At 40.2% G+C, this 26,116-nt stretch overlaps 1 protein-coding gene across 5 annotated transcripts in view; it reads left to right on the top strand.

Moving 5' to 3' along the window:
* scn1lab (sodium channel, voltage-gated, type I like, alpha b) overlaps positions 1–26,116 on the top strand; it is a 63,997-nt gene that overhangs the window by 22,216 nt on the left and 15,665 nt on the right. For 4 of the 5 annotated variants that reach the window (XM_012875850.3, XM_021323229.2, XM_036128223.1 and 1 more), the window contains exons 7-22: positions 122–361; positions 2,223–2,286; positions 3,588–3,729; positions 3,870–4,076; positions 6,189–6,467; positions 7,359–7,700; positions 7,948–8,080; positions 8,188–8,426; positions 8,548–8,721; positions 11,758–12,114; positions 12,252–12,767; positions 16,871–17,006; positions 20,169–20,323; positions 20,421–20,594; positions 20,999–21,121; positions 23,993–24,268. In XM_012875850.3, coding sequence (XP_012731304.2) covers positions 122–361; positions 2,223–2,286; positions 3,588–3,729; positions 3,870–4,076; positions 6,189–6,467; positions 7,359–7,700; positions 7,948–8,080; positions 8,188–8,426; positions 8,548–8,721; positions 11,758–12,114; positions 12,252–12,767; positions 16,871–17,006; positions 20,169–20,323; positions 20,421–20,594; positions 20,999–21,121; positions 23,993–24,268 — 3,557 coding nt within the window. The remainder of the gene's footprint in view (positions 1–121; positions 362–2,222; positions 2,287–3,587; positions 3,730–3,869; positions 4,077–6,188; positions 6,468–7,358; positions 7,701–7,947; positions 8,081–8,187; positions 8,427–8,547; positions 8,722–11,757; positions 12,115–12,251; positions 12,768–16,870; positions 17,007–20,168; positions 20,324–20,420; positions 20,595–20,998; positions 21,122–23,992; positions 24,269–26,116) is intronic. The other variant, XM_021323230.2, reaches the window with a different exon arrangement.

Below are 26,116 nucleotides of genomic sequence, written 5' to 3'. Positions count from 1 at the left end.
GAATTTTCCCTGCAGAGCCACATGGCCGCCTGCTACTGTAAACTCTCAATAGCTCTGTCTCCTCTGCTCACGCAGTAATTAACAGCCACTAATCATTCTGTGCTCTCCCTCCCCTGCATAGGCCTGAAGACCATAGTTGGCGCTCTGATCCAGTCGGTGAAGAAGCTGTCGGACGTGATGATCCTCACCGTGTTCTGCCTGAGCGTCTTCGCCCTGATTGGCCTGCAACTCTTCATGGGCAACCTGAGGCAGAAGTGCGTGCGCGAGCCAAACTTCACCAACAGCAGCCTCAACGTCACCGGCAACAGCACCGGTCCCATCAACGCCACGCTAAACTGGACGGAGTACATCAGCGACGAGAGTAAGCCAGGCGCCGCGGTGTGAAAAAGCCACATCTCTCCGCGGGGCACATGTAGGGGGCAACCGGGGTTAAGTCAGCCCCGCTGCGGGCCGGCTTCTTATGCACAGGCAGGGTTCTGGGCGTCTGCGGAGGTCGGACGCGCCGCTTTATTGCAATGATGGCGAGTGACAGAAACGGCTCGGAGCGCGGGTCGCGCGTCTCGGAACAAAAGCTGCCGGGAGAACGGGGCCCATGCAGCGGGTAATCATCACAACAATGAGAGCGTCCACTTTTCGCCCCCTCACCAGCAGCCGTCATTCTCCTGTGGCCCATCTGTTTGGCATGAGTAGCCTAAAGTGCCGCAGGAGAGTGAGTCACTGACCATCAGCGGGATATCAAGAAGACATGGGCCGACTACGTCACACGCCGAGGCAGAGTCTGAGACGGGCAGCGAGAGACGGACGAAGCTGCTTTAAACGAAGCTGTTGGGATATATAGCTTGGCAACTGGACCGGGTGTTTTCTTTAGTCATAGCAAGAAGAAGGTGTTTCTCACATCATAGTTTAAAAAACAACAACATTTAATCTAGACCAAGGGTGTCAAACATACGGCCCGCGGGCCGGATCCGGCCCGCCGAACAATTTAGTCCGGCCCTGTGGCTAAATGCATTATCATTATAAAAAAAAATAAAAATAAAAAAAAATAATGTGGCAATAAGATGCCACAAAGAGCTCGTCAGATTTGACTTTCACAAGTGGACAAGATAAAAGGAAGAGAATGATAAAACAATTATTGAAAAAAACATGTACTATGTTTAATTGAAAATATGCAGTTCCTATATTGTCCACGAGGGGCGCTGTGTTTTAATTAGCAGATTAAGCTTCAGGTGTGGAAAAATTCAAATCATTTCTTAATTTTTATCTGTTTGATGTATTTTGTCATGCAGGACAGTGTTTTTAAGTTCCAAAAAAGTGAATAAATGTTTTTCAACATTGTATAATCACTGTGATCAGTTCTTATGCATAATGCACAAGTAAATGTTTAACTGAGTAAAAGTATTGTTGAAATTGCACATACTTTTCTTAAAAACGCTGAGGTTATTCATAATATATTGTGTAAAAGTGAAATTAACTTAATATAAAAATGAACAAGTCCACTTTTATTAGTTCTATTTAATCTTGCAATGAGTTTAGTCGTGTGGCCCTCTTGAGATCAGATTAAGCTGTAGGCGGCCCCTAAACCAAAATGAGTTTGACACCCCTGGTCTAGACGGATATAAAAAAACCAAAAAAAAAACAAGGATCTACAGTGTTATACAAAAGTATTCGCACCGTTTGAGGTTTTTCACATGTCGTAGCGTTAAATCTACAAGCTTCAATGTGTTTTATTGGGATTTTATATGATAGACCTGTGAAGTAGAAAGAAGGTTTTTCAAATCGTTTCTAAAATTACACTCTGAAAAGACTGCTAAAATGTTGCTGGATGTGGAAATTTGGTGGTGACAACCCAAAAGAAGGGTATGCAATTGCTCTGAAAGGTGGTTCAATAATGTATTGACTGTGGGCGGACGAATGCCGCACCTTTCAGATTTTTATTTGTCATATATATTTTTTTTTAACCATGTATCCCATCCATGTCAGCATTATGCACCTATTTGTGTTGCTGTATCAAAACAAATCCCAATAAAATACTGTGCTTTTGTAGTTGGTGGTTGTAACATCACCAAATCTGAACGTTTTAATTTGTAATAATATTTCTGCACAGCACTGTATTCATCCTTACTGATGAAAGTCCCGTGGTTCTTTTTCTTCTGTCCATTTAATATCCGCCGCAGCGCCCGGATGATGCTGACTGTTGTCCCTCTGTCTCCTCACCCCTTTAGGTAATTACTATTACCTCCCTGGTCGTAGGGATGCTCTGCTCTGTGGAAATGGCAGCGGTGCAGGGTAAGGCTTGACATGTTTTATTTATATGGCCAATTAGACGCACAGCTACTCTGAGCATACACGGTTAGAGTCGGGTCCGGAAAGGGCTCAGTGCAGTGGCAAGCTACGGAACTGCTCGCTTTGGCTGTTTCGGTTGTATACGCTTTATTTATACAGAGAAAGACAGCTTTTCTGTTTTTATGATTCATGAAATGTGGCTTCCTGTGAGCCTCAAACAAAGACATATGAAGTATTAAGTAAGTTAAAATGTGCCATACACAGGGATATCTAAGAAACGTTTATGCCTGTAATCAGCTGCAATTTTTGCATCAACGGTGCCACTGGCGGTTCTACACCAAATTTAGCAGAGGGGCCAGGGTGGGGCCAGTGTTTTTTTTTTCGTGGGGGCATATAGAACAAAAGATTGTGGAGGGAAAAAAAATATTTTATCGTTTAATATATTAAGTGAACCAAAGAGCTAATTGTGGCTCTGGAACTGCAGGTTGCAGACCCCTGATCCTATCTCAATACGGCTGGAGCTAAAAGTCAAAACGGCTTAATTTTTAGACTATTGTTAGAGTAAAACTGTAAAGGTAAAAAATACAGTTGGTCCAAGTGACCAATCAGCGATGATACCTCTGTCAGCATATATCATCGGAAGAAATTTTCCTAAAATCATGTCTTTAGTACAGGGGCCATAACAAGGGCCAGGACCAGCTCTACAGGGCCACTGGCCCCTGTTGGCACCTGACTGTTGCCGCTACCTTGCTAATTAAAAAGGAAAACACCGTATCTGAGTTTCTAGAATACAATCCTATAGAAAGCCGGTAATGTAGTCTACCTTTTCTCATCAGCAAGCACAGGGGACCTCTACTCACCACATAGGGATCCTCATTGACTGCACATGCATAAAAATAGGAAAAAAACTTGCTCAGGGCACAACTGACAGGTTAGATTTTAATAATGGTTGGTCGGCACCCCCCACGCCAACGTCCGCTTCCCCAACCCCCGTCTCCCCCTACAAATGACTCTCTGGGCAACTGCCAAGATCAAAAAGCTGCCACTGGCTGTAACGTCACCCGGGTGTTATTTGGGTTTTTCCGTCTACATGGCTTAGGTGCTGTCCCCTGATGTAATGTTATGTGTAATCATGCATGTTATTTACAACATACCTCAATGTAGCATTGGGTTTTAGTCACATGTCTCCCATAATCCATCTGGCACTTCTACGTCACGACTTTGTCATAAAATCTGTCTTTATTAGATCCTTCTTTTTGACGAATGCGTGTAACTTATTTATAGCCCCATCTTGTCTTTTAAAGACTCTGTCCAGAGGGCTTTGTTTGTCTGAAAACGGGCCGTAATCCAGACTACGGCTACACGAGCTTCGACACCTTTAGCTGGGCCTTCCTCTCCCTGTTCCGACTCATGACGCAGGACTTCTGGGAAAACCTCTACCAGCAGGTTTGTCACAAAGTGCATTTTTTTCGGATTTCATGAACTCTTTGCCGTCTACTGAAATAATGAAGAGAAAAAATTAAATTAAAGATAAAAAGGAAGCTAAACAAAGCTTTTCTTCCCCTGCCTTCTCTTGGCCACATCAGACTTTGCGTGCAGCGGGGAAGCCCTATATGATCTTCTTCGTGCTGGTGATCTTCCTGGGCTCGTTTTACCTCATTAACCTGATCCTGGCTGTGGTAGCCATGGCGTACGACGAGCAGAACCAGGCCACCATCGAGGAGGCTCAGCAGAAGGAGGAGGAGTTCCAGGCCATGTTGGAGCAGCTGAAGAGGCAGCAGGAGGAGGCCCAGGCAGGACACTTCATTTTTTTTTTTTTTTTTCACATTCAACATTACGCTGACACTTGCAGCAGTAGCTCTGCATGTTGGTTTGATTCTTGATAAAGGCAGACATTTTGTGTTGCTTTTTATGAAAACCGGAAAGCCTGCAGAGCATATTGAGCTTAGTTTAGTGTTCAGTATGTGCATATGTTGCCTGGGATACCCAGGGATTTATTTTCTGATTGTTACCAGACTGTCAAACTATTTAATTAAACCCAAGTGCATAAAACATTTAACGCACTCTTATACAATCGTTATTTAAAAAAAAAACAAAAAAAAAAAACAGAGATTGAGCCATAACGAGCCACGGATATTGCAGGAAAAATCAATCTTAACATGTCAATATTTTTTTCCTGTAAATATTTTTCTGACACCGCTGACATTAAACTCGCACAGTCGGAAAAAAAACACAAACGCCTACAAGGAAATCAAAAAAATTAGGCATCAAATGACTAAAGTAGTAAGGCAGAATGCTGGATTACAGGTCTCTCTTGTAATACTGAACTCATGTCTCAATGAGACTATCTATGTAAATAATGGTTTAATAATAATTAAGAAAAAATAAGGTCTGCACAGTTGGGCATGCATACTGAAATGCATTTAATACTAAGTAGAAAGCCTTTCATTTTGCTAATGAGAAATTCGAGATGTCACCTCTATGAAGAATCTGATCTCACGGATTTGCTTGCATGCAACTTTTGCCCCATTATTTATTCAGTTTTATGTTTTTTTGGTTCTGCTGTGTTTGGACCAGGTTGACCAGCATCTGCTGAAATTTGATAGATTCTGAATTTCTGATTAAACCAAAAGCTTTAAGTAAATACTTTCAAATGTTTTCTGGTTCATTCCGACAGAACTTTGCAAACCTGATCTTTCCCCCGCATCTTTTAGCGAAGATATTTTCTCACTCAAGTCCTCATGAAAAGTCTCTTCAGTCTCTTTCGAATTGCTCTGTCAGGAACTTCTTTAACAAAGACAATTCTTGCTGAGACCTGTAGATACTGAGACGGCTTTAGTTTCTCTCCTGTATAACAGGAAAAACATCACATTGCTTTATAACCCTTTCAAGACACTTTGTTTCAGTTCATTGCTGATGTCTCTCCTACTCTGCATTGTATTAACACACGCTTGTATCATCCGGGGCAACACACTGGCAAAACTCCTCCCATTGTTGAGGTGCATAACAATGATAAATTCATAAAATGCATTCGGTTACTCATGCCTTTTAAGTTCGATAAAAGCACACTGGTTTTTTTTTCTTCCCGTTTTGCTATAATTTTGCTTTAAGAACAAATTAAATGCACCTGATGTTAGATTTAAACTATTTTCAAACCTACTGAAGAGAAGAATAGTTTAATTATGTCCTTCATATGTGAAAGCCAAGAGCTTAGCGACATGCTGTAACGTGACAGCCATCCTTCAGCTGCTTTAAAGACGTTTTCCTCTGCGCTGCATTGCTTGTTTGCTTGTTTTCTGTCAGATCTCTGCTTCGTCCTTGAATGGCTGGTCTCAGCCTTATCAGCTGTCTGCACATTCACACGCTGGTGACAGACATTTAAATCCTCGTTCCTTCGCTTTGTTCGCTTTGTGCCGCCAAGAGGTGTTTTGAGCAGTAGAGAATAAGATTTCCATCGCCTGAGCGCTTAAATATTTAAAGAAGTGTGTGAAATGCAGCTCCTGTAATATGCTTTCCTATTACAGGAGCTGCAGGTTTCATTTTTTTTTCCAGCATGAGTTTTATGTGGGCGTAGCTTATGGGGAAATAATTTGCCAGCTTTGTATCCACGCTCTTTCCGTGTTGTAGTAAATTAAAGGTAGAATATGTGTGGTGTTTGTGTTTAATGCCGTTTAGGCTCTGAGTCTCTTTTGTTTTCATCCATCCTCCATCTTCATCTATCCGAATGTTTTGGTTTGGGTGGGGGGAAAAAAAAAAAAAAATTCGGACGTCCATTTTTAGAAGGCGTCTGAGGTCGATTTGGCTCGTCTTGCCAGGCTCTCTCCTCCGCTCCACTCTAACGAGAGCCTCCGAGACAGGCGCCGGGTCTCCATGACGACTGTCTCTGTGCTCTGATTGGCTGGCAGGTTGCCGCGGCAGCAGCCACGGAGAGCGGCGAGTACAGCGGGAGAGGGGGCCACACCTCCGAGTCCTCCTCGGGGACATCCAAGCTGAGCTCGAAAAGCGCCAAGGAGCGACGCAACAGGCGGAAGAAGAGGAAGCAGCGAGAGGAGGAGGAGGAGAGGGGCGTGTGCGACAAGTTCCATAAGTCTATGTCCGAGGACAGCATCAAGAGGTCTAGCTTCCGCTTCTCCATTGATGCTAACAGGCTGTCCTATGAAAAAAGATGCTCTTCACCCAACCAGGTAAATCATGGATTAAAAAGATACATTTAATGAAGCTTGACAAGATTGGAGAAGGTGAAAGAAGCAAAGTTTCAGGCCTGCAAATGTATTGTGCCTTGTAAAAGTTCTATCCCTCCTTGAACATTTCCACACTATGCGTCATCACAACCGCAGGGCGTGTTTATTTGATGTCATTGGGATTTTATGTGATAGACTAATACAGGGGGGTCTAACTAATTTTTATATTGACCCACTTTGGCATCATGAAGTCCTTATAGATGATACTTTTGACTTCATAATTTCATTTCAGTTAATATGGAAATATAAAAAATGCACAGTAACATGAAACATAGCACCCTTAGGCACAGTTTATACTATTCATCTGCATAATAATAGTTCAGAATGGGGTTAGTTACACTTTACACTCATCATGCTGCATCACTGTGTCTCTTTTTGGACATTTCTGGGTTGTTTTAATGTGTTGTGGGAAAACTGACATCTAGTGGCAGGATGGTGTTCTTACACAGTAAAAAAAAAAACAAAAAAACTTTATACAATTTACACAGATCTTTGCCTCTACTTTATGACATGATATGCCTTTTTTGGCTCTTGAGGGCCGGATAAATTGCCTTGGCGGGCCGGATTCGGCCCATGCGCCTAGAGTTTGACACGTGTGGACCAATACAAAGTACTGAAATACCATTGGGAAGAGAAACTGATACATGGTTTTCCAAATACAAATAAAATCTGAAAATTGTGGCCAGCTTTTGTATTCCTCCTCCTTTTACTCTGATTGCCATAAAAAGACCTGTCTCACCCCATCTCACGTGTAACCGACTGTAACGCAAATCCTTTTTCATGTGCTCAACTGTTCTCTCCATCTACTTTTAGCTCTATTTGTCTCTTCTCTAGTCTCTCCTCAGCGTCCGCGGTTCCCTCTTCTCACCTCGGAGGAACAGCCGCGCCAGCCTCTTCAGCTTCCGTGGCCGGGCCCGCGACATGGGCTCGGAGAACGACTTCGCCGACGACGAGCACAGCACCTTCGAGGAGAACGACAGCCGCCGAGGGTCCCTGTTCCTGCCGCGGCGCCTGGAGCGCCGCTGCAGCGCCGTCAGCCAGATGAGCCTCGGGGCGCCGCGGATCGTGCTGCCCGCCAACGGAAAGATGCACTGCTCCGTCGACTGCAATGGTGTGGTCTCGCTGGTCGGCGGGACGTCTGTAACAACCTCTCCTGTAGGTCTCCTGCTGCCCGAGGTGACTTTATTGCTTCATGTCTTTCATTTTCATTTTTTACCTCCTTATGATTTGGTTTGTTCCTACCCTTTTATTCCACTTTCCGCCCAAAAAAATACCTTTCTTACCTATTTCCATCCAATAATACACATCCCTAACACCTAAACCAGAGAAAGAAGTAAGAAGTTTTATCTGGCAAACACATAATACAATTTAAGAAGTGCAGTATTTTGGGCTGAGTCAGATTTTCTTTTCTTTTTTTTATCAGGGGACAACAACAGACACAGAGATAAAGAAGCGAAGATCAGGCTTCCTCCAGCCATCCATGGACTATTTAGATGAACCAGGGGGGCGGCCGAGAGCCATGAGTGTGGCCAGTATACTCTCAAACACCATGGAAGGTCAGCCTCTCTCTGTGCTTCATGTTTTAAGTTGTTGTTTTTTTTTGTCTTTTAGTTTTAAGACACAGCAAATTAAGAATATTCAAAGAATAATCCTCTTTTTCCAGAGCTCGAAGAGTCGAGACAAAAGTGCCCGCCCTGCTGGTATAGATTTGCCAACACTTGTCTGATTTGGGACTGTTGTCCCGAATGGCTGCGATTCAAAAAGGTCGTCAAAACGGTGGTCATGGACCCCTTTGTGGATCTAGCGATCACCATCTGCATTGTCCTCAACACTCTTTTCATGGCCATGGAGCACTACCCAATGACTAGGGAGTTTGATAACCTCCTCACAATCGGGAACCTGGTAAGTGTTCTTCATGCTTCAAAGTCAAAGTATCTTTTTTTGGTCTACCTTGGATTTTAAAAAATGTAAAAAGAAAACGATGCAGATTTGGGTTTAGCTTTTTCTTTGTGCTAATTTTAAGGTGTTCACGGGAATCTTCACAGCGGAAATGTGCTTCAAGATCATCGCCCTGGATCCTTACTATTACTTTCAGGAGGGCTGGAACATCTTTGATGGCATCATTGTCAGTCTCAGCCTCATGGAGCTAGGCTTGGCTAATGTAGAAGGCCTGTCTGTGCTCAGGTCCTTCCGACTGGTAAGATTGTCCTTTATTTAAATCTATAAAACCCTGTAGAAATCCATTAACTCTCCTATTCAGGCAATCCTGTAGGTCTAGGGACTGAGACGAGCTTCATTGTTGTGTATAGTTGATGCTGTCATTGGATTTTTCAGGAAAAAACACTGGTTTTATTTACCATTTCCCATTTCATGGGGCTATGCACTCCTAATGAGGTTTATGGGGCCCACAGAATAATATATCTTCTGCCATACTTAACAGTGGGCATGAGATGGTTTTCTACAGATGTATTCTTTGATTCTTGGTTGTTTTTTTTCTTCTGTTTTTAGTAAAAAAGTGTAATTGTCTTCCTGACCAAAGCCAACCTTTTATATTTTTGATAGTAGGACAGAAAAGGCATTTTCCAGCTACCTAAAGCACTGGTTGGCATGTTGCACCCATCTTGTGGTTATTACGGTAAAGTGGCGACACCAAGATGCTGCTCTTTGTACCAGTTTGTAACAGTGCGAGTTGCTGAGTTGTTGTTTTTGACCTCTTCTACTCACTGTGCAAAGTGGAAAGATAAATTCAGTTCCTGTACCGTCCTGGCTTGTCACAGTTGCAGGTACTTTAAATTTCTATTATTGCTATAATTTCCATTCATTTAAGGGAGATGTCCACATATTAGTGGCTTTATCCTGACCCGAAGATCACATATTTGGCTTACTTGAGTTGCACGTTCTTTAGTTTTATCCATTTTGAAGAGCGGCTAGAGAAATAGGCTTCTATGTCATGTCATATTTATACCCCATAGAAACAGAATATAAAGGATTATTAAACGTTCGTGCCTATGATCCAATAGGTTTGGTTCATAATAGCCAGAAGTTGATATGAAACGAGATGCATCTTGATAGTGCAGTATTTAAATTCCATCCTTTATCATTATGATAATATTAAACCCTCTAATGCTGCTCACATGAAAAAAAAACCAGGTTGGATGAGAACCGTAGACCAGATTTGAGAATAATCGCAATCCCCCTGACCAACAATCACACTAAAAGTGTCGTGACTAGAGCACAAAATTCTTAACAACTAAGCAGAAACATCTCAGAAGCTGACACTGTATCGGAGTGCAGAACAAGCGGAGCATTGTTCGGTGAGTAGTTGTTAGAACAGCCGCCTACCAACACAGCCCATGTTTACTCAGAGCACACGGTCACTACAGGACATTTTTCAGGTTTAAATGGATAGTTCACTATGGGAGCAAGACCTTTGTGAAATAATTTCTACCCGCATTATATTGGGATGCATATGCACGCATACAATTGGCACCCAGCTCCCACCTTCAGTGGAAAGAGTGACAATTGCTTCTTTCCTGAAGAGGTTAAAGTTTGTCCTAAGTGTCATAGTCTGCAGCAGCCGTTGACACATGAATAAAACAACGTTTAATGCTAAAATGAGCAATAATCAGCTCAGGTTCCTCAGATAAAAGGCAGCAAAAATTTTTAGCCCCTAAATACATTTTGTTGTGCGCTTGGAGTGTCTAGGAGTGCAGAAAATTGAATTTAGTCTGTACAGGAGCTGCATATCTTTATATTCCGTTTGGGTAATTTTTTTTCAAGCAGTTCAGTTTTCTCTATTCTCTGTTACGCTTTTTTGAACAATAACGTCCCAGTGTCGGCTGCAGTGCTGCTAAACAAAGTCATGGGTTTCCAGCTCACCAATTTCGCAAATCTGACATTTTTATTTCTCGCTGCAATTTTGTAGTCCAAGCTCTAGGATGCTGAAGCTACAAGTGTTTGTCCTTTAATCGTTTATTTTTTTATTGTAGTGTATGTCAGGTGCTCAGCTGTAAACATGCTTCTACTCGTTAACGTCTCCTTCATCAGCCAATATGTGGGTTTCACTAAACCCAATTGAATGGGTCAAAATCTCTTTTGTCCAGGACAACCCTGTTGTGAAAGACCCACCAGGTTGATCTCCTCCTCGTTACCACGTCTTGATCCAGCTCTGGCTTTCTCTAAAACAAGTTGTTCATCTGTTATTAAACATCTTTGAAGTGAAAACTCAGGAGTTCTTGTTGAGGCGCTTTCATTGTCGTCACGCTCCTTCTCACCTCACTTGCTTAAAATTCTGTGTGCTCTAATATTTTGGGCAGAGAGAACTGTGATTTGTGCAGATTGGTTGCTATGGAAATGTATACTCGTAAATATTTTTATGTTGATGGCTAACACGAAACAAAGCAAAAAAATAAATAAAATAAAATAAAAAATAGAAAAAAAACTGTTTTTTAGAACTATTTATAAGGGTGACACCTTTGATTTTCTAAAAAAAAAAAACAATATATATAAAAAATATATAAATATATATATATATAACAACACATATATTATAGTATATATATATATATATATATATATATATCTATATATATATATATATATATATTATATATATATATAATATCTCTATATATATCTCTATATATCTATGTGTCTCTGTGTGTGTACTGTATGTATCTCTATTGTATGTATATCTATCTATCTATCGTCTCTCTCCTCTACTCTAGTGTGTGTGTGTGTGTGTGTGTGTATGTATGTATGTATGTATGTATGTGTGTGTGTGTGTATATGTATCTATAGGTGATTAGTTTTTTCCTCACCAAGATTTGTGACGGATTAACAAAATCGGAGTAATAAAATTTTCATTTACTGTTAGCATTTTTACACTTTTTATTTGTAGTAAATTTCCCAATAATGATAGAGGGCACTGCATGTTTACAGGTGTTGTTTAAAAGACATAAGTGCTTTATTTTGTTGTATTTAGCATTTTGACATTGAAAATTTCATTTTTTAATTTTTTACCTGCTCGGAATATGTAAAATACACTGAATAAAATGGTATATATATTTTATTTATACAGTATGTTTAGTAGTTATATAACATGCCTAGATTTATTTTTTTCTGTGTGTTATTTGGAAAATACATTTTTATTAATCTTTTTCCCGTGATGTTTATTACATTAGGATCTTTCTCCATAACGTGACCCGTACTGGTCATTTCTTTCTTTAATCAGCTGCGGGTCTTCAAACTGGCCAAGTCCTGGCCCACTCTGAACATGCTGATCAAGATCATCGGTAACTCCGTGGGCGCCCTGGGCAACCTGACTCTCGTGCTGGCCATCATCGTGTTCATCTTCGCTGTGGTGGGCATGCAGCTTTTCGGCAAGAGCTACAAGGAGTGCGTGTGCAAGATTTCGGACGAATGCGAGCTGCCGCGCTGGCACATGCACGACTTCTTCCACTCCTTCCTCATCGTGTTCCGGGTGCTGTGTGGAGAATGGATCGAGACCATGTGGGACTGCATGGAGGTGGCAGGACAGACCATGTGTATTATAGTCTTCATGATGGTCATGGTCATCGGAAACCTAGTGGTATGACCTCTGCCTTTTTTTTTTTTTTACATATCTCTTTGTAAGGATCTGATGTTCCAGGTTTCGTTTGTGTTTATGTACTGTGACAATTAATTTTCTTTTATTACTTTCACTGTTAAATCTCTCTTTCCCTGCAGGTTCTCAACCTTTTTCTGGCCCTCCTCCTGAGCTCGTTCAGCGCAGACAACCTGGCCGCCACCGACGATGACAGCGAGATGAATAACCTGCAGATCGCCGTCGGACGCATCCAGCGAGGGATCTCGTACGTCAAAAGCAAAGTGCGACAGTTCCTCCAGAGCCTCTGCTTCGGTGGAGCAAAGGGGTCTGGCCTGGCAGAGGAGAGCAAACCCCTGGATGACCTCCAAAGTAACGGGAAGGGGAACTGCATTTCTAACCACGCCCCACTGGAGATCACCAAAGACCCCAGTGGGGTGTACATGATGGAGGGCAACGGAAAGCCAGGGGGGCTGGTGGTTGGGGTGGGTGGGGACGCCACAAGCAAGTACCCGCTGGAGGAGTGTGACTACATGTCCTTCATTCACAACCCCAGCCTGACAGTAACCGTGCCCATCGCCGTGGGCGAGTCGGACTTTGAGAACCTAAACACCGAGGATTTCAGCAGTGACTCTTCTGACTTGGAGGGCAGCAAAGAGGTAAGATGGCTGACAATGTGGCTGGCATCTCCGTCAGCTTGCGAGAGTCATTTTGGAAATTTTTTAAAATCTTAATTAGCTCATAATGTTTGCATTAATTAACACCCAAAACAAATAGGTCTGGTTTTGGATAAAAAAAAGGTCTTATCAGACAATTATCTGACAGTCGAGCAGTTTGAAGTGCTGACTCATGAGTACATGCATCATGCTGTCCTGTGCTAATGGAGTCTTGTCTCCAGCCTACGAATCCTGGCATCCATGACAAAAAAAAGACTCAAATTAGTCTGTGTTCAGAGCAACAGGTTGATGTTTTATCATTAAGCTGCATGTCTTATTACTTTGGGAGACGGTGACTTACCAATATGCTGTATAAGACGCGTTATGTAAACCTTGTTTTGATTATTTATATCTTTGTGCGTAGACAAGCTGACAACACGCAGAAAACTGGTATCTTGCAAATAATCAAACACTTGAACTTTTCCACATTTTGTTGTAATACAACCACAATTTCCGCCACACTTCTGTGTATGTCGTACAGTGAATGGGAAAGTCCAACACAAATCATAATTGTAAAAAGGAAAAAGGTGGTCTGAGCAGATTACACAAAAAAATAATAAAAATATTAATGGTAGGGAAGTTGGTCAGAGTTAATGGAGGAGGGCTGAAAACAAATGCCCACCACTCTACTCAGATCTCTACAGCAGACATCCACTCCTCAGATGGTAAAAATCTGTCAATACGACAAGCCGAGGGCTCTGCAAATCTGCTCTTTATTGCAGAGGGAATGAAATATGTTGAAGCAACGGCGCTGGTTGGTTGGAATTAAAACTTTTTGACTTCCATGCAAAATGCTATATTTGGCAGAGAATTAGGGACCGTACATCAATCTGAACGCACCTCAGCATGGGGAAACCGCATCATGCTGTGGTGATGCTTTTCCGTTTCAATACAAAACAGCCAGTCAGAGTTAAGGGGAGGATGACCAAAGCTAAACATGGAAATCCTGCAGCGAAAACTGTTGGCGGCTGGAAAAAAAAAATTAAGAATTGTTTGGAAGTGCACGTTCCAGCTGGACAGCAAACTTTTTATACACCTACAGAGCTAAAACGGAAGGGTTTAAATCAAAACATATTTATATTCAAGTCTGGTTTGAAATCCAATTGAGAGTGGAATATTGATGTTATTAGGTGCTCTCAGCTAAACTGAGCTTGAGCTATTTTGCTAAGAAGAATAAGAGCAAAAAAAATTCTGTGTGCAAAACTGGTGGCCCTTTCAGACTGTTTGCGACAAATTTTAATGATTTTTTTTTTTAATTTTCACAGTTATGGATGACTTTGTGTTGGTCTATCTCTTAACACCCTTAACAACACATGTACAAGTTTGTGGTTGTAATTTGACAAAATGTGGGTAAAACTTAAGATTGTTGCTTTTAGGTTTACTGTCTTTTTTGCGGCCGATTGCCCTTTTGTGCCAGAGCGAAAACATGATTTGTTGTTCAGCATTGTCAAGCTGATAGAGCATTGGGATTGAGCTCCCTGGTGATGGGAATCTGTGGTTGTGGGTGTGGTGATTCAAAACAACCCAGGAGCCTATTTCTGGCCATGACTCCACATGCTCCATTTGTCTGACATCACAGCTGTTCTTATCATGCTGTATGCTAAAAAAAAAAGATGTTCATTTTTATCAAATGTTTATTGATTTAGAGACATGAACGTTTACCGTGTTGTTTACTGGGAGTGACCAGTGAACTGAATAGCTACTTACATAAATATGAGGGAATATGTATGTCTCTGAGACAAATAGGCTTTCCAACTAAAACCTCACGGAATGGACAGTGACAGCAGACGTGAGGTTGTGTGCTGGCTTCGGTGTGTATGACCTACTCTGTTTAACCCCCTCATTTGTTATTACAGCTGTTTCACAGGCGCTCTCAAGGTTGTCAGTGAGAAGAGACTTGTAAGATCACTTTATTGCACTAACCATGAGGACTGCCTATGCCATTTGCAGACAAACATGTTTTTTTTCATACCTTTTTAATGGATTGCCTATTTTCGTTCTTTGCCTGGTGTTCCCTCCGTCCCCCGTCCCCCCCAGCCATCCCCCACCGTCTTTGCTTTATACCCCTCCCTGACCCATTCAGCAGCACACTCAATGCTGTGATGATTTTTTTGTTTTCCCTTAATCCCCTTTCCCCTCTCATAATTAACCTCAAGGCATCAGGCTGTATTGTAGTTACAAACCATTTTGAATGAGCACCCTTATATCCATTGATAGACAAACTCATCTAACATAATGTTTGCTGTTTGGTTTCATTGCTTGGGTTTGACTTGGTTTTTGGGACTTGATTGGCATTCAACACTCTTGAGTTTGAGAATGAAGGAAGAGAGGAGGTGGAGGAGAATGTGAAGTAAATAAGTAGGAATGGAGGAATGAATTTTGCTGTGGTTAGACAAAATTCATTTGTTTTGATCATATCACATGCATAAACACGTGGAAAATCTGTATGTACGTTTGTTACTTGAATAATAGTGGAATGATGAAAGACTCAAGTTGATCATTTTCAGAACTACAGTTAAAAAATGTATTTTTGCAGGGTTTCAAAAGAGATAACACATTGCTGATTATTTTAATAATACTTTAGCTGAGAGTATAACAAAAAGGCAAAAACAAATGAAAAGGAAAATTACCACTCAAGATTACCAGACAAAATGTGTGAACACAATGTATTGGCATTGAGCTCTGATGCTTGTGTTATCCACTTTTGTTTCGCTGTAAATTTATCATGTTAAAGGTCAACGTTCCTCAAAACAGTCCAGCCGTTTTTTTAAGCTGTAAGATGTGAGGCTAAGAGCTAAATCACATTTGTCTCTGATTTAAGGAGAAACAGAGAGTGGGAGGGAAACACCCTGCCATAAAACGATGCACTTGCGAGCAGCATGCTTCCATCATTCCCATGCCGTATTAGCTGGGTCCCACGGCAATCAGGGCTGCTGCACTGTCTAGGATTACATGTTTCAATACCTTCCCACCTCAGACAGCTCTGACATGAGGCCAAAAAAACACCATGTTTGCCCAAAGAAAACCAGACAGGAGGCCCCACGTCCCCAAAAAGTATCACTATATGCAGGCGATATTATAATGTACAATAGACAATAACTAAAGCATTTTAGGCTTATAGTGGAAGTTTTAGCAGGGTTTAAAGTTACTTTTTGACCTTGAAAACAGGAGCCACAGTTGTCCTTTCATGGGTTACCTTTACCGACAACAATGAGTTCAAACGTCCACGAGTCTTCTTTTAGGTCCTGTGTGTTTTCTGGGTATGCATCGGTGCTAATTCAATATGTTTTTTTTTACAAATGTGAACGCAAAACTAAACTGCACAGCACATGCTGTCTTTTAAACAGTGCACAGTACTGGTTTTTGCTGGTAAGCTAATGTGGTTATCCGTCTACTTCGACACAAACAGAAGGTGCTTTTACACTGCTTTCAAGGAATGGAAATACTGTGTTTTCATGTCACTGAGGAAAGTGTTCTGTCTCCGTACTGGAGTGGCTTTATACTCGCTCGTGAAAGACACTTGGTAAAACATTTTGCCATATAAGCCATACATACCTTTGAAAATGGTATGATAACAACCAAATTGATTTGGGATCCTTTTTCAGTGGACATGAAAATACTTGACCCCATGTTCTGCTTGGTACTATTTCAGGCTTGGATTGATGATGCACTGGAATACTGCATGCACTCTTCCTCGAACTGAGGTCACATCAAATGTACCCACAGCGCATTTCCGTAAAGCCAACCTCCCCATGCCATAATCTGATTTGAAGCCATCTGGTAAAGCTAATACCAAAGCCTGTAGGTACATTTGATCGGTGCTGCATGTGACAATGACGATGCTGGTTTCAGAATTACTTTAAAGAGCCAAACTCTGTGAGCTATTTCAGTCTTCTCAGTAAGGTATACAGTTGTGGCACTGGAGTACACATGAATGGAGAATGACTATGATCAGAAGCTCAGACGGTTGGCTTCTTTAACCCATTGACCCTAATATTCCTGAGTAGTGTTATGTAACTGTGTTCTATCACCTTCTGCCCATGCAGAAGCTGGACGTAGACCCACAGCCCCTGAGCTCATCGGAGGGGAGCACAGTCGATATTCGACCCCCTGGAGACGGGGCTGAATCTGTGGAGCTGGAGCCGGAGGAGTCGCTAGACCCTGAGGCTTGCTTTACAGAAGGTGAGAATTTTAGGTTCTAGACAGTTTAGGTGATAATTGAAAGGAAAGTGTGCCAGAACAAGAGAAGTGGAAGCACAACAAATCCAGTTTACAGTTTAAGTCAAAAAGGAAATTGGTATAACTGCATAAACTTAGCAATGGCCTGTTGTAGCTGAGTGACAGTCAACACAAATGCTCAGCGAGACAGGCAAGAAATAGTCGCTGGGACATAATGGAAGCAGACATTCTGCCTGGTCCACCCGCAGTGAATGCTGAATCTGTAAATGATGCAATGGGAATAGAGTGAATTCACTTTACATTACAAATGTCAATTATACACTGCTGTGAAAAAGGTTTTGCATGCTTACAAATATCTTCTGCTTTAAACCATTTTGCGGCACCTCCATGTCTCAAATAATAAAATTTTTGATATCAGACCAAGATAACTGGAGTAAATACAAAAAGCTATTTTCTGTTATAAATTTCATTTATTTTGGAAAAAAAAAAGCTATTCAGGTCACCTAAACCTTTTATCATCCTCTCCCCTGTGACAAATCATGAAATAACTGATTAACCACTTTTTTGAAAGCCGAGTTCACTTTAACTTGCCACACCCAAAACTGGTCTCTGCCAGACCTGTAAAATAAAAAAATATTACTTAGACATAACCTGTCTGACAACATGAAGTTGGCTAAAAAAATATCCAAAAAGCAACACATTATTCCCCATTCTAATATAATTCAACAATGCAAGAAACAAAGTTGTTTACATGTGTCAGTCTGAAAGGATTACAAAGCCATGTCTAAGGCTTTGGGACTCCAGTGAACAACAGAAAGAACCATAATCCACAGATGGAGGAAACATGGATGATTGGTGAATCTTCCTTGAGGTGGCAGCCTCAGGTAAGATCCATGTTCATAGAAATATTTGAGATGATTAAAAAACAAATGGCATCCCAATTAGAGTTCCACGACAAAACCACTGCTGGCAACAATAACATAAAGACAAGACTCACTCTTGCAAAAACAACTCTTTGATCCCCAACATTTTAGGGAAACTTAATTTGACAGATTATACAAAAGTGGAACTTTTCGGAAGGTCTGCATCCCACTACATCCCATGTAAAACTAAAACAGCATTTCAGAAAAATAATATACCAACCTGCAAACATGGTGTTGTATTGAGATGGACTGGGAGCTGCTTTGCTGATTCAGGACCTGGGCAATTTGCTGTAATCATGAATCATGAATTCTGCTCTCCACCTGAAAATCCTGATGGAGATGGTCACGCTTAAGAACGCAAGTCGACCGCAAAAGTATAGTTTCAGATTTTGGAGTGGCCAAGCCAAACGTCCGGACCAAAATCTATTTGAGGTGTTGTGACATGGCTTCCCATGTGGTTGAAATAAAACAAATTTCCAAAGAAGGCTAGGCCAACATTCCACAATATTATGAAAGCTTTCACATAGGGACAGGTTGGTTTGGGAAACTTTTTCATCCTAGCATAAAACATCAGAACTGGAAGACTGATACGTTCCAGTCAAAATATATTTGACTGATTATTAAAATTTGTTTTATCTGAAAAGTTTAGGTTTGAGACAAAAGCAAAAATGGAAGCAATATGTAAGGGTGCAAATACTGTAACTGTATTTCATTCACCTTCTGGGAGTCTTTACTAATGAGACTAACATATCCATCCTTCCTTACTTGCAAAAAACAATTTGTAAAAGCATTGTTCAGAAGAAAATATGAGGGAAAATAAAGGTATTTAGCATCTGTTTATATGATGTGACAGCCATATTAAATGTATTATTGACATATTGAGCTGTTACTGTAATTTGCAGATTATCAAAAGACAGAGCTGACTTTGTCAAGTAGTTTACATTGTCAGTTTAAAAATGTATATACTTTTATCCGAATCGTATCTCTTATAATTATGTGTTATCTCAGTGCCTGTAATAAATATCAAGGCAATACACGAGGGACGTACCAGCATTTATTTATGGTGTGTGTTGTGTTGAATAACTAAAGTCAGCAGACAAGAAAGAATACATATTTCCTAAGAAAGGTGAAAAAGTGAAATCACAAGGATTGTAAGGTACTGAAGGGGGATGAGTTTGGGCTTGTAGAGCCAACCATTCAAAGCAACAGACAGAGCCGTGGTAGCTTTCAAATCTATTAAAACCTAACTTATATTTTAGTGCCTTTAATGTTTAGTAGTCATAATATCACAAAAGTCAAAAATATTAAAGCAGGTCCATAAAAACTAAAGATTATGACAAGCATACCTAAATAAAAACTTTCTTTTTGTAACACATGCCCAAACTGCCTGTTATATCCCAAAAGCTTTGGCACTGCTTTCACAGCTGTTTAGTCGATACAGGGAGCTACTGAAAAGATCACTGACCCGAAATGCGCGCACACACAACCAAACACACACACACACACACACACACACACACGTCTAAATCCCAGCGGAAGCCTTGTCACTTGCATGGAGGCATGTTTGGATAGCAGGTTGCTTTTCTCCTGTCGCTCAGGATTTTTTTTTTTACAGCTGCTAGGGGACGTGATCAGATCCACCTTTTGAAGGTTGTTCTAGCTGAGTGTAATATAATATGTGTCCACTTAGAACTAGATCATGTAGGAGATATATGTTTGTAACTAAGTGCAAAACTGTAGAGATGTCAAATGGAAAATACAAACAGGCCTTAAAGAAAACCTGGAGGCTCATGGCAGGGGTTCACCCTTACAACCGGAGCTTCAATGTGATAGTTTAAATCAAAGCATATTCATTTGGTAGAATGGCCTAGTCAAAGGTCAGAGCTAAATCCATCTGAGAATCTGTAGAAAGACTTGCAAAATGTTTTCCGCAGAAAGAAAAATCAGTCTCTAGATGTTTAAATTTATATCCCCCAAAATAACTGGAGCTATAATTGCCGCCAAAGCTCATTCAGAAAGTGCCGAATACAAATAACAAAACTGTTTTTTGTTTTTTTTTGTTATTATTCAGATGTTTTTTTTTAAATAAGTTGTTGGTTATTTTAAGTTCATCCAACAGTAGTAGAGAAAGACCAGGATGTTGAACCCTGATCACCTGATGTGTGTTGGTGCTTTTAAATGGCCGGGACCTCCTATTATCCCTGCAGTCTGATCCCTGTCTCTGTTCGCGCCATGTCCGCAGGCTGTGTGAGCAGGTTCCAGTGCTGTCAGGTCAGCGAGGAAGTCGGCTGGTTCAAGAGCTGGTGGACGCTCCGAAAAACCTGCTTCATCATCGTGGAGCACAACTGGTTTGAATCCTTCATCATATTTATGATCCTCCTCAGCAGCGGAGCGCTGGTAAGTGAGGAGGGCCTTTCTCTTCTGAGCCGTTATTTTATGATCGTGTGTTTTAGGACAAAAAAAGTTTGAATTTAAAGGACCCCCTTCTGCTCAGGCATTCGAAGATATTTACATTGAGCAGCGGCGGACCATCAAAACAGTGCTGGAGTATGCGGACAAGGTCTTCACTTACATCTTTATCCTGGAAATGCTTCTCAAGTGGGTGGCGTACGGCTTCGTTAAGTACTTCACCAACGCTTGGTGCTGGCTCGACTTCCTCATAGTAGATGTAAGTATATTAAACTGCAGTTGAATGAAAACAAAGTTTGGTGGCATTAGGAAATAAAAAAAAAATGGCTTTCTAACCGTGTCCTTGGATTAAGGCTTGATGCTCGACAGCACTGGTATGGATCTTCTCATATTCTTAAGATTCACACGTTTCCTTATTAGCTTGTGTTAAAAAAAATAAAAACATTTTTAGAAAATACATCTAATTAATATTCTAATTGCATTTTAATCTAATAAAAAAATTGTTTCATTTTTAAGTTATCTTGACTCTTACATTTTAATACAGGCTCCTTGTTGTTGTCTAATTCCCCATCTTGTCCAAATCTACCCTGATGTGGTTTGCAAATGGTCCCCTTCGATTTCTCACCCCTCACCCTGGTTGTCTGTGACATTATCGTCTCCTAGGTGTCCTTGGTGAGCCTTGTAGCAAACGCTCTGGGCTACTCTGAGCTCAGCGCCATCAAAACTCTGAGGACACTGCGAGCCCTCCGGCCCTTGAGGGCCCTGTCTCGGTTTGAGGGCATGAGGGTAAGAACAGGAGGGATAACAGTGGCACAGAACCATGTTTGTATACCGATTGTCAGTGGGCAAACTGAAAATATCTGTTGTGTTTAACGTGTTCTCTTGTATTTATATCCTTTCCTTTCTAAGGTATACACTACTGTCATTTACCTGGTGCTAAATGTGGCAGTGGCTGTATTGACTTGGACTGAATCAAATCAATTTGGACTAAAATGTCTTGTATTAGATATAAACTGGACCTTAAGAGGCTCTGGGTCAATGTTGGCCCCTTTTTGCAGTTCCCTTCCAGCTTCCATTTTACAGGAAAAATAAACAACAAAGCATTTCAAACCATTGCACTTAAAATCATTGCATGTCAGTTTGTTTCTCTTGGAACCTAAATATGATTTATGTATCTTGAGGAGCTAGAACTAATCATTTAAGTGCTTAAATTCAATATAAAATGTATTGCAACTGTATATCAATTTCTTAAGACCATATATTTTTGCTCTTCCATTGATTGGGTTCTGATTGCTGTTTTGGCTGGTGGACTTTTGGAATGTGGCCCATTTTGAAGCCTGATTGAACGAAAATAACTATAAGGGACTGTTGTAGATACTACTTGAGTATCATGATTGTTCTCTCAAACTACAGGCCAAAATCCCAACCACCATTTCTTTTAAAGCTTTTCTGAGACCCGTGGTGTAATTTGCAGGCTTCAGTCAGCTTTTAAATCCCACAACTATGAGGTTTTGAGTTTTTATTTTTAAATGACCGGATGACTCAGGGAACTTCTGGTCAATATGTATTGGCATCTTTTTATACCATAAATATAATATTCTGACATCATGTTTGGAAAATGGCTAAATTTTAAAGCACTTTGGTCAACTTTTCTTTTTAATTCTAAATGTGCGGAAGACATACATTTGACATTGAAATAACCAGGCTTCATATAACTTCAAATTGTTGTTTTTTTTCAATTTCAATGTGGGAATAACAAGTACATTCCTACAAATTAGAATATTGTGAAAAAGCTCAATATTTTATGTCACCCATTTCAGAAACAGAAACTTGTATATTGTATAGATTTACACATAGAGTAAAATATATCAATCCTTTAATTCGTGTAATGTTATGTGAAGCATATTCATAGAAAGTTGAGTGGAAGGAAAAACTGATTAAAAAAAGGTGCACCAGCAACAGGGACAGTAGCAGCCTTTGGAGAATTTTCTAGAAAAATCCAAATCAATTCAAGAGTTTGAGGGAGCTTCACAATGAGTGGACTGAGACTAGAGTCAGCACATGAAGGGCCACAACACACAGACAAATCCTGCACACAGCTAAAGCTACCAAAATTCGGTCCAATCACCAGTGTGTTACTGTTCTCAATTGGCAAAAGGACCAAATATGTTAACGTATGAAATGACCAAGGGTCAAAATGGTCAACGTCCCCCTTGAGATGGCATTTGTGGTGAACTAAACTGAAATGAACTAAATTGAAATGAATTGAATGCATGTAATCAATGGTTTGCTTAACCTGTAAATCCGATAAGGGTGACAGCCTGCCTATCTCTATGAAAGCTACATGTCATGTGGTTTAGCAAGTGTAAAGACTGCTATGTATGAATGTCTGGTTAGCTTGCCTGTTATGCTAAGCTAAAATCACCAGGTTTGAGCTTCGCATCTACGTCCAAAATTTCGGAAACTTTTAGTAAAAATCAACTTGGAGGGATAGTTGGAACCTTTTGAAGTGAGGTTCAGTGAAGTGATTATATGTGTTAGCTTTTTAGCTTTTGGAAAAGAAGAGTAAAGAAATCCCCCGAACAAAGGAGGGCTAAAAGTTAGTCTGACGGGGGTCCTGTTTGAAGAGATTTAAGCGAGTTAAACTAAAAAATGTTAAAAAAAAAACTAAAAATGTTCAGATCCAGGGAATACCAGGTAAGGACCACTGACAATAACAAGACAGAACCTCACTTCAGACTGTCAGAAGTACAATATGTCAAATATGTTTATGAAAATCCTACTTTTAAAGATTTCTTTTAATGCATCAACCTGACTGCTTGTTGCCATTTTTTTCAGTTTGCCCACCATTCGATCACAAAACGAGCATTTCTATCACATCTTTCTGTTTTCATGTCGCCAGGCTTTAGACGCAACTTCGTAGCACTTGCTTGTTGTCTGCAAAAAAAAAAATGTGTGCCGAAGGGACAATAATAACACTGTATAATTTCTGTTCTCATTCTCATAATTTGATCTCAGTTTGTGGCATCTTGTTTTCCAGACAGAATGTTTTTAAATGGCTGGTTAGGGCTCCTGCCTGTAAGACTGCATGCTTACTGCTACTTTCTGCCAACATAACCCTTTTCCTTGCAATTGAACTCTGCTCTCCTGTATGCATGACTCTGTTCACTCTGTGTCGACGGGTTACTGTTTATTGCTGTTCTCGGGCTTTACTTTCTGATGTTGCTTGTGTTGTGCCTTTAACCTGTAATTTTTTTCTTTGTTGTGTGTCTTTTTTTCATTTACAGTCAAACAAAATGTTGTGACTTCATCCCGCCTCTCTAAGGTTTTTTCTGTTTTGCTTTTTTTACCTATCAAATGTTAACTTTTTCACCTATTCACCTTCTTCGTTCAAACTGTCACCTATAATTTTCTTTGTAATGTTGTGGTAAGGTGCTTTATGATTCTGTATGAAACAGGATCAATTTAGCTTTTGATGACTAATTCTTAACATAATTTTGATATTAATATGTAAAATATATGTTGTGTGGCTTAATGAAATCATGCAGTTAGGTGGTGACTGTTATAGCCATTATGACTCAATTTTAAAAGCATACAGCATATTTATTTGAGCCACAAGAGACGGCTAAACTCAGCTCTGTGCTTCAATATCTTCAGGTTGTGGTAAATGCTCTACTTGGTGCCATCCCCTCCATCATGAACGTGCTCCTGGTTTGCCTCATCTTCTGGCTCATCTTCAGCATCATGGGCGTCAACCTGTTCGCGGGGAAGTACTACCACTGCGTCAACACCACCACGGACGAGCTCTTCCCCACCAGCGTTGTCAACAACAAGACCGAATGCCTGAATCTGGTTAACAACAGTGCCCGCTGGAAGAACGTCAAAATCAACTTCGACAACGTCGGCGCCGGTTATCTGGCTCTGCTGCAAGTGGTACGTCTGGTCTGGGTCATGTAGTGCACACAGACGCGTTCGATTTCACCCCTCACACACGTTTAGTATGCAAAACTCAAGCAATTCCATAAAGCCAGCTTCAGATGTTTCCAAGATGTTTTTATGATCTAAGGCTGTTTGTTTGGATGCCTGTCAGTTATTGTTAAAGTGTCCTTTGAATATATATGATAGTATTTTTATTATTTAGATAATCCATGATTCATTCGTGATACTCCTAACTTTGAATAGTGATCAACGTGTTAAACTCTGCATTGTAACACTGTCCTTTTATTTCTTTAAGTGACTGCATGTATGACACATTTATTAAGGAATATTTTAACAGCGGGTTTTATCCTCTCTGAGTTTAAAGAAATGTGTCCGAACATGGACTGATGGCCCTGTCAAGATTTGGTAGCATTTTATTTCTGCACACTCTATTTAGAGCTGGATGATAATTCAATAACTATATATATATATATATATATATATATATATATATATATATATATATATATATATATATGTCGATAGATGTGAGGAAAAAGGTGTCAGTAAAAAGTTCAATGGGAGGACAGTTTTCCTTCCTTTTTCATTCTAGCCTATCATGTAGGTTAATACTACAGTCATTATATCCTCCCAACCAATCACAAACACAAACCGAGGAATGCTCCACCCCCTTCAAAGACTTCAGAAAGCATGGTTGTTTTCTTTTTTTTTTTTTTTTTTTTTTAAGATTTACAGTTTTTGGTAAAAGGTTGGTTAAAGGATAAATGGTATTGTTTGAATTCAGTGTTCTTTGTTTTAAAATAGGTCAATAAGGAACAGCATAAAATGCCCAGGGCTGCACTTAAAATATATGTTTAGAATTTCTTTTAATATATGTCGATCAATCTGATTTCTATTTTATCAATATGCTTTTTTTTCCAATCATCCAGCCCTACTCTGTTTGGGATTTGTTAGTTTTGTCGACTTTGAGAGAAGTACCTGCAAAGTTTTATTTATTTTCCAATATGCCTTGCAGGGCTCAGGGTCAGTCAGTTTTATGGTCAATCCAGAGCAAAACTATACAATGACCAAGGACGACTTTAACACAGGTAAACTGCTGTGGTGCTGAACTAAGAAGCAGGGCGAGTAGAACAGTTGATTTAGAGACCCAGTCCATGTTACTGAGAGGTAAAACAACATGATACGGACCTCAATGTAAGCTATTCTGATTCTTCTAATAAGGTCATATTCTGGAGCTAAAAAAAATGCCTAGGTGTCTTACCCTCTGTTTTTTCTCTCAAATTACCTTTCAATACAACTCAATATTACTCTGTGAGCTTTCTTTAAACTCCAGAGAGAAGTCATAAAGTCTTTGATTAAGAATTGTAAAGCTTTTTATAAGCTTAGATAATATTTTTGAAAGCCAATTATTTTTGCTTGAATTAATTTAAGAAACGTTTTATTGTCTTTATTTTTCTTGACCTAATTAAATCAGATAGGAATAGACCTTTGTGTCACAAAATGCACAAACTCTCCTCATTTCATCTTTATAATATGGACTAAGATTGCTCCCTGCTTAGGTAAAGAATTCATCTTTCTTACTAATGTACAGGGTCTATCAAAAAATATGAATATCCTGAAAAAGTTAAAGATGTTTGTCTCTCATTTCAGAAAGTGAAGCTTGCATTATTTTTGATTTATTACACATTTAATTAAATATTTCAAGGCTTTATTTCTTGTCATTTTAATAACTTTGATTCTCAGATGATGTCAAAAAAATGACAATTGTGAAAACATTAAGCAATAACTCTTGGTGTCACACCTTAATCAGCTAATTACCTCAAATCGGCTGCAGAGGTTTCC

Source organism: Fundulus heteroclitus, chromosome 24, assembly GCF_011125445.2.
Source record: "Fundulus heteroclitus isolate FHET01 chromosome 24, MU-UCD_Fhet_4.1, whole genome shotgun sequence".
Classification (NCBI taxonomy): domain Eukaryota; kingdom Metazoa; phylum Chordata; class Actinopteri; order Cyprinodontiformes; family Fundulidae; genus Fundulus; species Fundulus heteroclitus.
Note: the sequence above shows the minus strand (reverse complement) of the source record. Positions and strands in the feature narration are given on the sequence as shown.